The following is a 16,911-nucleotide window of genomic DNA, read 5'->3' as shown; positions in this document are numbered from 1 at the left end:
CTGAAGAAGGTGTTGAAGGAGTCGTCCCCCCCGCCGATGGTCTTGTCGCTGGGCATCTGCCCGTCGGGCTGGATGCCGTGCTCCAGGCAGTACAGCTCCCAGCAGGCATTGCCGATCTGCACGCCCGCTTGGCCCACGTGGATGGAGATGCAYTCGCGCTGYGGGGGCACACGGCAYCGGGTCACCCCCTTTTGTCCCACCCCAGCACCCACTGGGCTGTCACCGAGCTGGGAATGGCTGCTCYCCACGGCTGGATGGGGCCAGACCGTGTCCACATGCACCCACTGTGCTCAGTTCTGGTGATCCCATCCTGCTCCCCTCCCCAGGAGCTGAGATCCYGCACCAATTGTGTGCCATGCACTCTACCACCCCCACAGAGCCAGGAATTAGGGTTCCCCAGGGTTATTGCTGGTCCCCACTATTTCCAGTCTCCGATCCATGCATGGTTCACATGCAGATAAGGACACCTCACAACCCTCCTGTCCCAGTTCAAGGACACCCCTACATCCCATGGAACAGGGACCCCCTCTTTTCTCCAGTACAAGGAATGCTCAGCCCGGAGAGTCCCATCCTGCCCCTTCCAAGAGTTGAGACCCTGCCTGCTGGGGGATGCAGAGATCTCCCAAGGGCTCAAGTTCGGCACCCCCAAACCCCAGCTGTGCCCTAGTGTCACCCCAACCGCAGGCTGAGCTTTGCTAGGGCCACCCAGGATCCGAGCAGGGAGGCGTGGGGTGACACCCGTGTTCGGGGACAGGCTGGAGCCACCTGTGGGCAAAGCCCTGGAGGGTCCCATCACCCCGCAGCTGCCACCATCTGCTCCCAAATGGCGCCCAGGGAGGACATTTTCCAGCCCGGCAGCCTGGGCAGGGCGAGGTCGGGAGGAGGAGGAGGAGGAGGAAGAGGAGGAGGAAGCTCAGCGCAGCAGCGGGGCCGAGACTGCASCAGCTGACCCGAAACCGCGGGGATGGGCCGATGGCGTCACCCCCGGGGGGTCGCGCACATTCCYGGCCGCTCCCTGCCCCGCACCACCTGCTCCCCCGCGTTCCTCTCACCCGGGGCGGGGGGAGAACCGGCTTTGGGGGAGATCGGGAGCGGAGGGAGGCCCGTGTGATCCTTTCAGGAACCACGGAGCGGGATCAGCCTCACGGGCTCCAGCGGGCGCCGGAAGGGGCAGAAAAAAGGGAACATCATGCTTTCAGGGAGGGGGGAGGCTAAGGGGAGTCCAGGGCTGGATTTGGGGGGGAAGGGTGAGAATGCGGAGGGGCGGGGCTGTGCCCCTGGCGAGGGGCGGGGCTGTGCCCCCGCCGCGCGCCTTCCCGCGCGCGGGAACGGTAACGGTCGGGCTGACCCCGCCCCCACCGGTGGGCTACTGGAGACCACGTGTGGCCACCCAAATGCTCACCCTGTAACCCCCCCAGAGGTGCTCCCTCCATCAAGGCCCTCACCCTCTGTCCCTGCTCAACACCCCCAGCCCCCGCTATGCCCACCCACCGCTCCCACTGTACCCCCATCCCCTCCCAACTTTCGGGTCGGTCCCCCTCACCCTTATATCCCCCAGCCCTATTTCCCACCCCCGAAGTCTCCCCTCGCTATTCCTTCCCCCTCCTCTCCCACGCACCCACTCTCCCGCAATTCCCCAGCTCCAGCCCTTCTTCCCCTCTTCCCTCCGAAGCTGCGGGCCCTTCCTCTTCCTTTCTATAGCCCAGTCCCCTCACCATGGCTGCGGCTTGGTTACTCGTCCCGACAAGCAAGGAATCGACGCAAGTACCAGCTACCGCCGCCCCCGGGCGCCCCCCTTTATACCAGCCCGGGGGGCGGGCCGAGCACCCCCGCCCCGCGCTCCTATTGGCCGGGGAACCTGTCAATCCGTGCATTCTCGCCGCGGATTGGCTGAGACGCGTGGCGCGCTCCGCCTCCTCCGCCCTCCGTGCTGCGGGTTTGGGGGGGGGATCTTCCCGCCGCGGGGTGCAGCCCCCCTCAACCCCCTCCCCCCGGTTTGAGAAGGGTCCCCCGTACGGGAATGCGGGGTACGGGGTGGGGTTTGACCTCCCTGCTGTCCTCAGCCCCCCCGATACTGCGTTTGCCGCGTAGGATTGGGGGGAACACGGCCGCCGCCGCCACCGCCCCTCCCGCCCGGTGCGGCTCCGCTGCGGAGGAAAACTGCGACATGGCGGGGGCGGCACGTGCTGCCGCGCCCGGTGTCCCCTCCCGTCCCCAGGTCGATAATCGGCTTCTCCGGACGGACTACCCCCCACCCAGTCCCATCTGCACCGCCCCCCGCCCCAGCCCCGGCTCATCTGCACCCCGGGGGTCGTTCCCGGACCATCTGCAGCCTGCGGAGCCCCCTCCCCCCCACCCCAACACCCTCCCGGCCCATCTGCAGCTTCTCCGATCCGCCTCCCCCCCACCCAGTTGCATCTGCACCGCCCCCCGCCCCAGCCCCGGCTCATCTGCACCCCGGGGGTCGTTCCCGGACCATCTGCAGCCTGCGGAGCCCCCTCCCCCCTCACCCCAACACCTCCCGGCCCATCTGCACCCCTGAATATCCGCCTCCCCTCCCCCCGAGTGCATCTGCACCCCCCGGCCCCTCCCACCCCATCTGCACCCCTGGATCCCGCTGCGATGGGGGGGCCGGGCTCCCCCTGCGGGGTCCGCACGTTTGGTGGGGTGGACCCCGCTTTTCAGGGTGGGGTTTATCTCAGCCATGTCCGCAGCACGGAGRGTTCTCCCCACTCCCTCCGCCTTTTCTGGGGACCACCATAAAACAGGGGACGTGCTGGCGCCCCACTGCGCCCCCCAACTTGGAGCAGCTCCCTCCCCGGCTGTGAGGCCACAGAGAGCACAGAGAAGGAGCCAAGAGGGGGGGGCCATCACCACCCCCCACCTAATCCCCGGAGCTATTTGCACCCAATAATCCGCCTTCCTGTTTTGCCAAGAGCTTTGCGGAAAACCCAGCGGCCCCTTCGGCAGCGCTCGCTGCCGGGGGGCCCCCGCATCCCCCACCACTCCCGCACCTCCGGAGCCACCCCGAASCGGGGTCACCCTCCAGCTGAGAGCACCCCGGGGTGGCGGGGCTGGCTCGGCAGCATCCACAGCAGCTGCACTGCAGCGGTGACGTGGCTCCCCGCCATTTGCCTCGCCGGCCGCGTGGCCAAAAAAGCCGCTCCGTCCCCTCCGTTCCCACCGGGAAGGAAAGAGTTGTTTCCCCCTCCCTCTCAGCCTGCCCGCTTCGGGTTCTCCCCCTACTTGGGGGTCAGCTCGGTTCTGAGCTTCCCAGTTGCTCCCGGTTCTGTTCGTCGGTGTTAATGGAATGGGTGTTCCCGAGGGGGGGTCGTCACTCGCCCCCCACCCCCCAAATTCCCTGCCCAAATTCCYTGCGCATCACGTCACCTCGGGGATGGTGTTGGGGATGGTGGTTTGGGCAGCTGAAAGAATCGCCGGCAAAAGCGGGTTTAATATTAAAGGGAAAGTGCGACAAAATTCACTGGCAGCTTCTCTCCGTGGCTCACTCGATAGTGAAAGTAAACCTGCAGAAGAAAATGGGGCTAAAATTTCTAATCATTCAATCTAAAGCTAAAATTGGGCAAAAATGAACTAAGGGAAGGCTGGGGATGGGAAAAGAATGATAAGGATAAAATGGAATAATGGGAGATCCTCCCTCTTAAGTCACAAGGAGCAGAGTGGGCCCCCAGTCCTGTCATCAAACTGAGCCCTGGGCTTGTCCAACAGTTTAAACCTGAAGGTTTAACAGCACTTATTCAAATTAAGCTCTGGATTAAGTTTAATTTAACCCAAAATTTGTATAGAATTTACTATAGGCACTATAGTAAATTTACTATAGAATTTACTATGTAAATGAATATTAATTAATTTACAGGCCTATTTTATCTATGAATCTAAAGTGCTTAAGAATTTGAGAGCAACATTCCTAGCACATTTGCTGTAGAGTATTCACCCTTGCGCACACACATACCTGAAGAGTATATACAGGTGTAAATACTTGTGAAAAATCCACCTTGAGTTCAGTATTTATATCAGTGCCTTTGTGTTTTCTCCCCAGGCCAAGAGTTGAGCCCTGAGTTCTGGTGGATCAGCCCAAGCTCTGTTGTTCATCCTTTGAGAACCCCAAATTTGTGAGTTCACTATCCCTGAGATTGTCCTGCCTGCTGCAGTCCAGGTGAGCTCAGGGGGTCTCACTCAGGACCTGCTGGTTATAACATTAAAAGTTGTTTAGTCATCCTACCTTTCTATCCTGGCTACAATTTGGGTCAGGAATTTCCTTTGAAAGTTCAGTAACAAACACATTATCACACTTGGGGTTTTTTTCCAGGCAAGAAAAAATTAATTCCCAAGGCTGGTGCTTAAAATCCAGGAGTTAGTTTGACAACACAAGTTCCTGGGAGCCGACAGTGGCACTGATAAACTCGTCAAGACCCGGCCTGAGCTCATCGTGCAGCCTGAAGAGGGAGGGATGCACCACACAAATGAGGGTCCCAGGGGTCCCCCCCACACCCCCACCCTGCAGCACCCGCTCGAGTTTCACTCCGCGTTCAACTTCCCCTTCATTATTTATCCCTGCACAGAGCCGTGAGGCGGCAGCGAAAGGGAGAGTAAAGAGCCTCCCCCTACTCGGGGGGGCTACTAATTCTTCCCTGTGACTGGGACCAACAGGATCAACTCCTCATCTCTGCAAGAAGAGACAGAGACTTCAGAACACGCTGTGGGTGGTGTTGGGTGAGTCTTGTGTATCCCCAGACATCCAACTCAATGAAGGGAGCCCTCTAAGCCCCAGCTCTCCCACTTGTGATGGGCAGGATATCCACTCCCACCCCCAGGAAGAGGAGGCAGCAGAGATACCAAAGGCTTCTGCCAAAATGGGGGGGCTTCAGAGATYTCCAGCCCACCCAGAGGAGTGGGTCAGACACCCATTGTGCTCATTTGGGGCTCATTTGGCTCCTGGTCCTAAGAAAACCCAACCCTCCCCACTTCCCCAGCTCTTGGGGTAGGGGCACAACACCAAACCCAGCAGGATGAGGAGGGAGCATGGGTTTGGCAGGACCAGTGTGGAGCTCATCACAACCCCTGGCACATGCTCAGGGACAGGGTGGAGACCCTGGSTACAGAGAGGGACTGCAGGGCCGTGCCATGTGCTGGTGGGGACAGTGTCAARGCCAGGGAGGGACATCACCACAGGGAGTGAAGACAGCAGAGCCAAGGTAAGACAGGGAATGCTTTTTATTCAGACCCACAGGAGAGGACGGGTGGGTCCGTCACAGACTTTTCCATTGAAGCACAGACCATTAACAGGACAGACTGAGGCGYACACACTGCTACAGACCCCGCAAGGTCTTCAACTAGTTTATGTTCCCTGTTCGAGCAGCACCCTTGTGAGTTTAGTATTCCTCCCCTTCCTCCTCACCCTCACCTTCCACAGAATCAACCCCCACCTCCTCATAATCCTTCTCCAGGGCAGCCATATCCTCACGGGCCTCCGAAAACTCTCCYTCCTCCATGCCCTCCCCCACGTACCAGTGCACAAATGCCCTCTTGGCGTACATCAGGTCAAACTTGTGGTCCAGGCGGGCCCAGGCCTCGGCGATGGCCGTGGTGTTGCTCAGCATGCACACGGCGCGCTGCACCTTGGCCAGGTCGCCCCCGGGCACCACCGTGGGCGGCTGGTAGTTGATGCCCACCTTGAAACCAGTGGGGCACCAGTCCACGAACTGGATGGTGCGCTTGGTYTTGATGGTGGCGATGGCGGCGTTGACATCCTTGGGCACCACGTCCCCGCGGTACAGCAGGCAGCACGCCATGTACTTGCCGTGCCGCGGGTCACACTTGACCATCTGGTTGGCCGGCTCGAAACAGGCGTTGGTGATYTCKGCYACBGWSAGCTGCTCRTGRTAAGCCTTCTCAGCAGAGATGACGGGGGCGTAGGTGGCCAGCGGGAAGTGGATGCGGGGGTACGGCACCAGGTTGGTCTGGAATTCTGTCAGGTCGACATTCAGGGCTCCGTCAAAGCGCAGGGAGGCCGTGATGGATGACACAATCTGGCCTATCAACCTGTTGAGGTTGGTGTAGGTGGGACGCTCGATGTCCAGGTTGCGGCGGCAGATGTCGTAGATGGCCTCGTTGTCCACCATGAAGGCACAGTCGGAGTGCTCCAGGGTGGTGTGGGTGGTCAGGATGGAGTTGTAGGGCTCCACCACGGCCGTGGACACCTGCGGGGCCGGGTAGATGGAGAACTCCAGCTTGGACTTCTTGCCGTAGTCCACAGAGAGCCGCTCCATGAGCAGGGAGGTGAAGCCAGAGCCGGTGCCACCGCCGAAGCTGTGGAACACCAGGAAGCCCTGCAGCCCTGTGCACTGGTCAGCCTGCGAKGAGAGAAAARGCRAGGGGGGGACATGTTTACTCCAGGCAGCAGAAGTTACTCCTTCCTCTCCGTGGCCTCACAAGTGCTTTTGGGGGCTTTCCAGCAGCTGAGCAGGATTCAGCAGGATGGGGGACTGGCTGGCCCTGACTCCATTTGTTGCTCTCTGACTCACGGTGAATCACCCAGGGAAGCCGCTTGGCCTTTGGGGTGGGTCAATGGCCAGAGGCACCTCAGGGTGCCACAACAGCCACCGGCTCGGCAGGACAATGGGGACAAGTTTGAGCACCGGGGACTGTCACAGCCATATGACTCTGGGAGGGACCGGCTCGGGGCTGCCCGTCCCCAGCGCACGCAGCTGGACTCAGCCACGTCAGGAGCCAAGAGGAAACAAAGAGGGAATTGCCGAGCTCAGCACAGGCGGCGCCCGGGGGCTGCGGCGCTGTGGAGCGGCTCCAGCTCCAGCTGCGCCGCGTCCCGCTGCCGGCCAATGGCAGCCACTGCACAACAGGATTAACATTAATTAATAAATTAAATCTAAACCCAACCCAACGAGTCTTGGTGGGGGGAGTGAGACAGAATGGAGGCTTTGTCCTCGCTCGCCACCTGCACCCCCTGTGCCCCTACCAGCTTGCGGATGCGGTCAAGGACCAGGTCGATGATCTCCTTGCCGATGGTGTAGTGYCCRCGGGCGTAGTTGTTGGCCGCATCCTCCTTGCCYGTGATCAGCTGCTCAGGRTGGAAGAGCTGCCGGTACGTCCCCGTGCGCACCTCGTCTGCGGGGACAGCCCCGGGCCCCGTTAGCACCCAGCGCCCGCTCCCAGCGCCCGCCCCGCCCCGCCGATCGCCCGCTCCCCCCGCGCTCAGCGCTCACCGATCACCGTGGGCTCCAGGTCCACGAACACGGCCCGGGGMACGTGCTTGCCGGCCCCCGTCTCGCTGAAGAAGGTGTTGAAGGAGTCGTCCCCKCCGCCGATGGTCTTGTCGCTGGGCATCTGCCCGTCGGGCTGGATGCCGTGCTCCAGGCAGTACAGCTCCCAGCAGGCATTGCCGATCTGCACGCCCGCTTGGCCCACGTGGATGGAGATGCATTCGCGCTGCGGGGGCACACGGCATCGGGTCACCCTCTTTTGTCCCCCTTCTCAGCTGTGGCACCAGCCCAGCGCTGTCTCGGCTGTCACCGAGCTGGGAAAGGCCCCTCCCCGAGGCTGGATGGGGCCAGATCCTGCCCGGACACACCCCATTGTTCGGGGTCCGGAGGTGCAGCCGGTGCAGAGGATCCCATCCTGTCATGTGCCCATCACCCCTGGCACGCTGCCTGGCGGGGGATGCGGAGCTCAGCACTTGTGGCTCATCCTGCCCTGAGGGAYTGGGGCTGCACCCAGGGTGAGACAGGGAGCTCCGGAGGTCCCATCCTGCTCCACCCTGCCCTGGCCAGACCTAGCAAAGCCCAGGGTGGCTCAGCCCCAGGGTCTCGTCCTGCCCACCCGGCTCCCAGTTGAAACAAGGCCACGCCCAGTGCGGGACTTGGGGGGAGCCCATCCTGCCGTGCTTCATCCTCTGGTGCGGGATAGGGTGCTCAGCACCGGGGCTCCATTCCGCCCTGTCCCCGCTGCACCGGGGACCCTTTCTGCCCCGTTAAACGGGGGCCACGCCCAGCACAGGCTGAAGGCTCAGCACCGCGGGGTGGGGGGAGAAATGGGGTCTGTCTTGTCCGGTTTAACGGGAGCCACGCCCAGTTACGGACGGTGGCTCGGTACTGAGAGAAGGGGGACCCGATCCTGTCCCTTTCAAGCGGTGCCACGCCCAGCAAGGGCTTAGCCCCGGGGACATATCCTACCCGGTTTAATGGGAGTCACGTCTGGTTCAGGCTCAGGGTTTGGTCCCAGGGAAGGAGCCTGTCGGGTTTAACAGTAGCCACGCCCGACAGAAGCTCAGTACTGCGTCCCGGGGCCCYATCCTGCCCGGTTTAACGGGAGCCACGCCCGGTGCAGGCTCGGGGCTCGGTCCCGGGGGTCTCATCTTGCCCGGTTTAATGGGAACCACGCCCGGTGCGGTACCGTGGATCAGCGTCAGGGATCCATTCTGGCCAGTTTAACGGGAGCCACGCCCGATGGGAGCTCAGTCTGGGTCCCGGGGGTCTCATCCTGCCTGGTTTAACGGGAGCCACGCCCTATGGAAGCTTAGTGCTAAATCCTAGGGGGTCCCATCCTGCCCGGTTTAACGGGAGCCACGCCCGCTGCGGGCTCGGGGCTCGGTCCCGGAGAAGGCAGAAAGACCCTTCCAGGCCCGTTTAACGGGAAATACTCTCAGGATTGGGTCCCGGGCGACATATTCTACTCRGTGTAACGGGAGCCACGCCCAGTGCGTGATGAGTCCCGGCGCCGAGGGCTCATCCCGGGCGGGGTTGGGGTGGATGGGGCACGACGAGCCCCTGGGAATGGAGATCAGGGGGGTTGGGRACCAGGGACAACGGTGAGACGGGGGCCGGGGGCGGATGAAAACCGGAGACTACGACGGGAGGGTGGGGATTGAGACCGGAGAAAACCACGGCTCCGGGGGGGGATGGGAAGGATGGAAGCAGCGGGAATAGGAACGGGGGACAACGGATCTAAAGGAATAGGGATTGTGGGAATAGGGATTGTGGGAATAGGGACAAGGGAGGTCCCGACCCGCCCGCAACCCCCTCACCATGGCGGCGGTCGGTCCGGGGCGGTCTCACAGCCCGACGCTGAGGCGGTCGATGTAAGAGGCGCGGCGGAGCGCGGGGCTCGGTGCGGGGCTTTATAGCGGCGGCGGGGCGGAGCGAAGCGGGGCGGGCGGCGGGGCCGGGGGGGCGGTGGGGCTGCGGGCGGAGGAGGCCATTGGTCGCCCGGAATGAGGTAATGCCCCCCCGCAGCCGCAGACAAAGGCCGGGCGGTGCGGGAGGGGGAGCCCGGGGGCTGCGGCGGCCACGGCCCGGCCCCGCCGCCGGAGGGGCCCCGGCTGTGTCCTTGGCACCGTCCCTGCCACGCCCCGGTCCCCGGTCTTGGCTGAGCCAGCGGTCACGCTCGGGTCCCCATCCCACGGTCCCCATAACCCCCACGGTCCCCATCCCCCAAATCCTGCCGTTTTTCCCGATCCCGTTTCCCCACTGCCGTGAAGGGGTCTCTTGGTCCCGGCTCTCCCGTTACACCGGGTAGGACAACGCCCTGGTCCCCATCCCCCGGTGATGCCGCCGTCCCCCTCGTCTGGCCACTGTCCTAGCTCCCAGTTATCCTCGGCCACACCCTGGAACTGTCCCCAGCCATCCTGCTGTCCCCATCCCTTGTCACACTCCGGTCTCCATTCCCAGCCAGCCACGCCCTGGTCCCCATCCTTAGGGATGCTGTTCTCATCCCTGGCCAAGCCTCTGCCCCCATTCCCAGGGACRCTGTCCCCATCCCTGGCCGTGTCACAGTGCCCTGGTTTTCAGCCACGTCCCCGCCGTGGCCCTGTGCCTATCCCGGCCCTTTCCCTGCTTTGCCCAGCCCTTCCAGTGCCTCTTTGTCTGCTCGGGCAGTGGGAACCAACCCTGCGGGGCCCAGCCGGGGGAAAAAAGAGTCATCCCCCCCCGGGCAGCTGGGGACGACCAGAGCCGGGGGGCTGAGGGACAGCGGGAGGGCACAGGGGACAAAAGCCCCCGGGGCAGTTTTGGGCTGGGGGCTCTGAGCAAGCAGCAGCTGCTGTGTGGCAGCTGGTGGTTGGGACACAGCTGGGACACCGGGACACGCGTCCCCTGGCCACCCCTCCATCTGCTGCAGCCCCTGCACAGCCCCCCCGAGCCACCAGCCCCACAGCCCTGGGGTTTCCCTCTTATGGGAGGGTTCCCCTCCCGTTTCTTCCTGCAAAGCCCCCCCAAAGAGGCTGGGGGGTCGCCTCCCCAAGGCAGGAGGTGCTGGGGGGCTCAGTCCCTTCAGGGAAGTGACCCCACACCACACTCCTGTCCCCAGCTGCTGCAGGTGGAGCTGCCAGGACGTTTTCCCTGCTGAGAAATCACTTTTGTGTGTGTGTGAGTGTGTTTCCCACATTATGCAGATTTCTGGGCAGATCCAAGGTTCCCATGTCCCTGCTGCCAGCCCCGTGTCCCCACCACTATCCTCACGTTCCTGCTGCCAGCCCCGTGTCCCCACTGCCAGCCCCATGCCCCCTGCTGCTGCCCTGTTTTTGGGGTGCTGCTGGGCCTGCAGGGCTGCAGACAAAGAGGGGATGGGATTTGGGCATCGCCCACCAGAACAAAGGAGCAGTTGGCCCCGGCTTTGCTGAGTGGAGAAAAACCAGGAGATTTGGCTTTCACCAGGCTGGTCCCCATGGCAAATGAATATTTTGGGGCAACCTTACCCCAGAGCAGCTCAGCCCCCAGCCCTGACCTCACTGTGGATTCATCCCTGCATGAGAAACGCCTCCTGCCTTTGTCCCCCAACAGTCCCAAGTGCTCAATACCAGTGTGGGGTCTGTCAGGGTGTCTCCATTGTGTCCCCAAGGCCAGGGGTTTTGGGGGCTCACAGCAGCCCCCTGACTTGGGAACTTCTCTCCAAGATAAGGAGGATCCCCACCCACCCYGAGCTGTGGGCAGGAGGTGCCTCATAGGGCAGGGGGTGGCTCAACCCCAGTGGGTGCTGCGGGGTGTAGGGCGAGTGGCACTGGGTGCTACGGTCCCACTGATGCCCCCCAGCCCCCTCCCCATCTCCTTAGATATGGGAGACCACACGCCCTGCACCGGCCGCTGCCTGGCAACTGCTGGGGTTGCTAGGAGACTGGTTGCTAGGAGATGGGCTGGGACCCCCCTCGCATCCCCCTTCCCCAACATCCATCCCGGGGCCTGGTGGGTGTGGGGTTGCAGCGAGGGAAGGCTGGGTTCTCACCACTGCCRCCMCTGCCACCACTGCCACCACTGCCTGGCCTTGTTGTCACAGTGGGGGCACCACCCCTGGGACCCCTAACGCCTCACCCCACTCTGCACCATCCTTTGGACCCCCAGTRTCTGACCCTGCTATGTTGAGGGTGGGGCACCATCCCTGAGACCCCCCCAATCTCTGATCACTGTGCTGTGCCAAGGGGGGCACACACGCCCTGGGGTCCCCAATGCCCACCTTGTTGTRGGGGTCACCAGCCCTGGGCACCCCCCAGATTCCAATCCAGTGTGTGCCGGTGCGGGGAGGGGCTGGCACAGCTCCCAGCCTCCCCCCCACTCTGTGCTTCCATTCGTTTGTTCTCTGTTGACTGTTGGTAGCAACGCGGTGGCTCCTGGTGACGGTTGCCATGTCCACCTCCCCGGTGCCACTGGGAGGGACAGACCCTCGTCCCCCTCCCGGGGTCCACCCGGTCTGCACAGAGTCCCCACGGCTTCCCCCCACCCGGGCTGGGCAACTCGGGGGCTCCCAGAGCTGGCATCTCATGCTGCGTGGGCTGATTCCTGTCTGCTGGACTCGTGCCCGTGGCACAGATGAGATTCCCAGCCTCCCCCAGTTTGGGCCCTTGCCGGGGATTCTAAACCGGTGACCTCGAACCCCAYGGCCGGGACACACTGTCCACAGGGGGATGGATCGAGGGGTCTCAGCCCCATCAGGAGCTATGGTGGCTCTCAGGGATGACATCCCAGACACAGGCTGCTGCTATTTTTAGCCTGTTTTCCCGCAGAACTCAGCTCTGTCTGTCTGTCTGTCCGTCCGCTGCCACCATCGATGTGACAGGTTCATTCAGATGGAGAGACAGGGCAGCTCGAGGGGCGCTGCTCCGCTCCGGGGGTGCCGGATGTGGCCGTGGTGTGGCGGAGTGGCCCTGGGGTGGCACTGGGGGGCTGGACCGCGGAGGGGTGGCACCCATCCCTGCCCGCGCCCTCGCCCCACCCCAAAAAGGCAGAGGGAAAGACCCTCCAACCCCAGCGCTGGGGGCAGCGGCTGACCGCATTGCCATGGGAGGAAGCAGCGGGGGTGTCACCGGTGTTCCCGCAGCCTGGGTGTCCCCATACCCCCCTCCCGTTCCCCCGCAACCCTTCCCGCTCCCTCCCSGGCTCTGCGGGAGCCACAACAAAAGGGACATTCAGCCCCGGAGGGGGTGGGGGGCACTGAGAGGGGGCAAGGGGAACAGAAAAACGCGCAGTAGGGGCAGCCGTGGGGTGCGGGCGCGCTGCCCGTGGGGAGGGGGCTGCGGCACCGCCTGCGTGCGGGGCGGTTCCGCAATGCGGCAAAGCCGGGAATAAAGGAGCGGGGCGGTGGCGAGGTGGGAGAGACCCTGCTGGAGCGGGGGTTCGTGATGGGAGCCCCCCTAATGGATCTCCTGACCTCCAGCAGGGCTCCGGAGCCGGGGCGGTGGGGTCTAGGAGGGTTCGAGTTGTGAAATCGGGGGCTCAAGAGTGGGCGTTGCTGGGGCAGCGCCCACCCCGGCTCTGGGTGTGTGCCAGCACCGAGGATGTGCCTAGGGAGCGGGGAGACACCGGGAGCGGAGGGACACTGAGCTGCCCAGGGTGTGAGGGGATTTAGGGTGCCCAGGAACTGGGGGGGACATCGAGGTAATCCGGGCGGGGGGACACTGAGGTTCCCAAGGTGTGAGGAGATTTGGGGATGCTCAGTGAGTGGGAGGGAAACTGGGGGTGCTCAGGGGCGGGGGGCACTAGGGTGCCCAGGGTTTGAGGGGACACTGGGGGGTTAGGGGCAGGGGGACACTGAGGTTCCCAAGGTGGGAGAGGAGATTTGGGGATGCTCAGTGAGTGGGAGGGAAACTGGGGGTGCTCAGGGGCGGGGGGCACTAGGGTGCCCAGGGTTTGAGGGGACACTGGGGGGCTCAGGGGCAGGGGGACACTGAGGTTCCCAAGGTGGGAGAGGAGATTTGGGGATGCTCAGTGAGTGGGGAGGGGACCCGGGGGGCGCTCAGGGGCAGGGGGACACTGAGATTCCCAGGGTTTGAGGGGACACTGAGGTTCCCAGGGTTTGAGGGAACACTGGGGGCGCTCAGGAGCGGGGGGACACTGAGGTTCCCAAGGTGTGAGGAGATTTGGGGATGCTCAGTGAGTGGGGAGGGGACCCGGGGGGCGCTCAGGGGCAGGGGGACACTGAGATACCCAGGGTTTGAGGGGATACTGAGGTTCCCAGGGTTTGAGGGAACACTGGGGGCGCTCAGGAGCGGGGGGACACTGAGATTCCCAGGGTGTGAGGAGATTTGGGGATACTCAGTGAGTGGGGGGGACACTGGGGGTGCTCAGTGACGGGGCGACATGGGGGTGCCCAGAGATTGGCGGGACACCGATGTGCCCAGGGAATGGGGATCCGTGATTCTGTCTCAGTGCCGACCCCATGTCCCCATGCTGTCCCAAATCCCCTTCTGGCCTTTGGAGCGCGAGCGAGCCTCCTGCCCGCTTCAAACCACCCCAGAGCGGGGGAGGCAGGGTGGGACAAGGCACTGCACCCCGGGGGTGGGTGTGGGATGCTCCCCCCGCCCCGTCCGTCCTGCCCCACAGGAACTGGCCCACGGTTCCCCCGGGGAGCAGCCCCGGGGCTGGCAGGGAACAGGGCGGCGGCGGGCACAGGAGCCGGCGCGACGGGAGCCCGCGGGGCTTCCCACGGGAACGGGACCAGGACCGGGATGAGGATGGGGACGCGGACAGGGATTACCGGACCCCCGAGGCCTCCAGCCCAGGCGGGGTCGGGGYGCTCCCTGGGCAGATGCAGCACCTGAGATTGCGGTCGGGGGGTTCAGGGATCCCACCTGCCGCCGACTGAGCCCCTCACCCCAATACGGCAAAGCCTCCCGTYCCTAAAGCTTTCCTAAAACCTCCTCACCCCAATATTCCCCGCTGCCCCTAATGCCCCTCTTCTGAACCCCCCAATCGCCCCCTGTCTACCCAGCCACCCCCACCCATCATTCGGGACCCCCAACCTTCCGCCCCTCTATCCCCGCCTCTTTCCCCACCCATAACCACGCCCATTTCCCCACATGGCCCCGCCCCCGCCCGTCTCCCGCCCACCACATTCCACTCCGCTGACGTCACCACCCACTCACCCTCCCCCAACTTTCGAACCGGCCAATCAGAATCGAGGCGGGGCGGGGTGGGCGTGTCCAGAGAGCAGCGTGACCCGGAGGGGCGGGACAAAGTCCAGTTGGCCCCACCCCTTATCCCCGCCCCCAATAAGCTCCGCCCCCCGGGGTATATTTGGGGAACTTTACGGGACGACCCCCGCCTCCCTCCTCGACGGCTTCGTAACTTTTCGGGCAGTGAGCGGCCATGGTGAGGGCTGGGGGCGTGCCGCGTTCATCAGGGGGGCACCGCATGGGGTGGGACCCCCTGGGAGTGTGGGAGCCCCAAGAATGCGGGACCCCCAGACCGGAGCGTGGGGATGAGAAGCGGGTGCGTTCCGGGTCCCCCCCATACCCCCAGCAGCACGTGGGGCTGTGGTTTTAGGGGGGTTGGGAATTCCTCGCGTGTTCGGGACACCCCGTGGTGCTGCTGAGCACTTCCTGACCCTCGGGCASAACGTGAGGTGGGGTCCGTGGGGGTCCGTGTGTCCCACCAGCGGGACCGTGGGCTTCCCCCAGTCGGGGGTCGCTGCCTGGGGTGCTCCTACCCCCGGGCTGTGCCGATCCCTCCCGGGCTCCCTGCCAGCTGCGTAGGGACACACTGCGTGTCCCGGGCTACCACAAAGGTCCTGGAAACATCCCCACAGCCCCCCTGGGATCCTCCGTGCCACCCTCTCCCGGATTTCTTCGCMGGGACCACGCGTGGCAGTGAGTCACGGCGGGGGATGGGAGGCAGATCCCATGCTCTCAGCGTGGCCCGGGCGCAACCGGGAGCGGCTGGCACGGGGAAAAGTCCTCCCGGGTCGCCGGAGTTTGCTCTTGTCCCGGGTGGAGCCGGCTGGGCACTCAGAACCGCGGTTCAGGGCTGCGGCGGGACCGGGACAAGCCGGGATTGTGCAAGGGCTGGTGGARAAGAGAGTGGATCCACATTTTGTGAGGTCCCGAGCAGCTCCCGGACACGAGCAGCTCGCTGGGGAGGGGGCTGAAATGTCCCTGTCCCTGTGTGATCTGTGCGTGGAGGGGACTGGAAATTGTGAGGACAGGGAATAACTTTGGGTGCCCCAGTTCCTGGTTCGCGGAAGGTGGTGGCATAAATGGCACCAAGCAGTTCAGGGTCTCAGTTCCCGGGGGGTGGGGACAGGATGGGACCCCCAGAGCCGAACACCCCCTGTACCCCTGGGGTTGTGCACACTGGTAGCTCCAGTCTGTCCCCAAACAGGGGGGTCCCTCCTCACCTCCATTCTCAGCTCCTGGGTGTCCCCAGCTGGAGTTTGGGATGATGCTGGGTCAGTCCGCTCGAGCTGGGGCACAAGCGAGCTTTGGGGCAGCTGAGCCTGTGCCCACTGCGTTATCGCTCCATCCCTTAATGGGGAGGGTCTCACATCCCCATTGGGGCAGTGAGACCACCGGAGTGACCACCAGAATTGAGCACCCCGAACAATGGGTCTGGGCAAGATCTGGCCCCATCCACCCTTTCGGAGGGRCCATTCCCARSTCSGTGASAGCCCAGTGGGTGCTRGGGTGGGACAAAAGGGGGTGACCCGRTRCCGTGTGCCCCCRCAGCGCGARTGCATCTCCATCCACGTGGGCCAAGCGGGCGTGCAGATCGGCAATGCCTGCTGGGAGCTGTACTGCCTGGAGCACGGCATCCAGCCCGACGGGCAGATGCCCAGCGACAAGACCATCGGCGGGGGGGACGACTCCTTCAACACCTTCTTCAGCGAGACGGGGGCCGGCAAGCACGTGCCCCGGGCCGTGTTCGTGGACCTSGAGCCCACGGTGATCGGTGAGCGCTGAGCGCGGGGGGAGCGGGCGATCGGCGGGGCGGGGCGGGCGCTGGGAGCGGGCGCTGGGTGCTAACGGGGCCCGGGGCTGTCCCCGCAGACGAGGTGCGCACGGGGACGTACCGGCAGCTCTTCCACCCTGAGCAGCTGATCACGGGCAAGGAGGATGCGGCCAACAACTACGCCCGCGGGCACTACACCATCGGCAAGGAGATCATCGACCTGGTCCTTGACCGCATCCGCAAGCTGGTGAGTGTCCTGTGGGGTCTCATGGGGTGGGTCCATCCCTGCGGGGGATCTGGGGACAAAGGGAAGCTCCAGGTATCCCATGGCAGGTTGTTCTGAGCCCATCAGCACTTTGGGGCAGAGGGTGGGGCTGTCCCTGTAGGGACATGCTGTCCCTATCCCAGCCCCGGTGTTAAGTTAAGCTTTGCGAAGAGAAGAAGGGTGTGAAGCGCCATGCTCAGGGCAAGGGGGGCAGGACAGGTGGTTTTTGTGCTGGTGCAGCACTGGTTTGACTGGTGCTGCTGCCCAAGCTCTTTGAACCTGTGGCTCCCACGCTGGGGCTGGCGCCGGGGTGGCCGGACCTGCTGCTCCGCTCGGGGAGCTCCTGGCACATCAAAGGCTGAGCTGGCTGCCCGTGGGCTCGTGTGGGATGAGCTCCTGCTGCACCTCTAGGAAAAAGAGGGGGTGAAGCCATGGTTGGAGCCTGCTGGGGTGCCTCCC

At 64.0% G+C, this 16,911-nt stretch overlaps 3 protein-coding genes across 3 annotated transcripts in view; 1 reads left to right on the top strand and 2 right to left on the bottom strand.

Moving 5' to 3' along the window:
* Nucleotides 1-2: 2 nt before the first annotated feature.
* On the bottom strand, nucleotides 3-2,297 carry LOC130584131 (uncharacterized; the record flags this gene model as incomplete). Its single annotated transcript, XM_057383939.1, has 2 exons — nucleotides 1,716-2,297; nucleotides 3-158 (listed from the first exon to the last, which is right to left on the bottom strand). Coding segments are annotated over exons 1-2 (738 nt in total), but the record flags the coding sequence as incomplete, so codon positions are not given.
* A 2,920-nt stretch (nucleotides 2,298-5,217) lies between these two features.
* On the bottom strand, nucleotides 5,218-9,146 carry LOC130584135 (tubulin alpha-1A chain). The gene is made up of 4 exons (XM_057383943.1): nucleotides 9,062-9,146; nucleotides 7,245-7,467; nucleotides 6,998-7,146; nucleotides 5,218-6,374 (listed from the first exon to the last, which is right to left on the bottom strand). Exons 1-4 carry the CDS (start codon nucleotides 9,062-9,064, stop codon nucleotides 5,394-5,396), a joined length of 1,356 nt encoding a protein of 451 aa, XP_057239926.1. The 5' UTR covers nucleotides 9,065-9,146; the 3' UTR covers nucleotides 5,218-5,393.
* Nucleotides 9,147-14,536: 5,390 nt separating this feature from the next.
* The window catches only part of LOC130584130 (tubulin alpha-1B chain-like), a 3,925-nt gene continuing 1,550 nt past the window's right edge, over nucleotides 14,537-16,911 (top strand). The window contains exons 1-3 of the mRNA XM_057383938.1: nucleotides 14,537-14,612; nucleotides 15,965-16,187; nucleotides 16,286-16,524. Of these exons, the coding sequence (XP_057239921.1) occupies nucleotides 14,610-14,612; nucleotides 15,965-16,187; nucleotides 16,286-16,524 (465 nt within the window). The 5' untranslated portion in view covers nucleotides 14,537-14,609. The remainder of the gene's footprint in view (nucleotides 14,613-15,964; nucleotides 16,188-16,285; nucleotides 16,525-16,911) is intronic.

This window comes from Malurus melanocephalus, unplaced genomic scaffold (genome assembly GCF_030028575.1).
Source record: "Malurus melanocephalus ecotype Western Australia unplaced genomic scaffold, MMel_1.1 scaffold_670, whole genome shotgun sequence".
NCBI lineage: Eukaryota > Metazoa > Chordata > Aves > Passeriformes > Maluridae > Malurus > Malurus melanocephalus.
The sequence above is the reverse complement of the archived record's forward strand: the minus strand, read 5'-3'. Positions and strand labels throughout refer to the sequence as shown.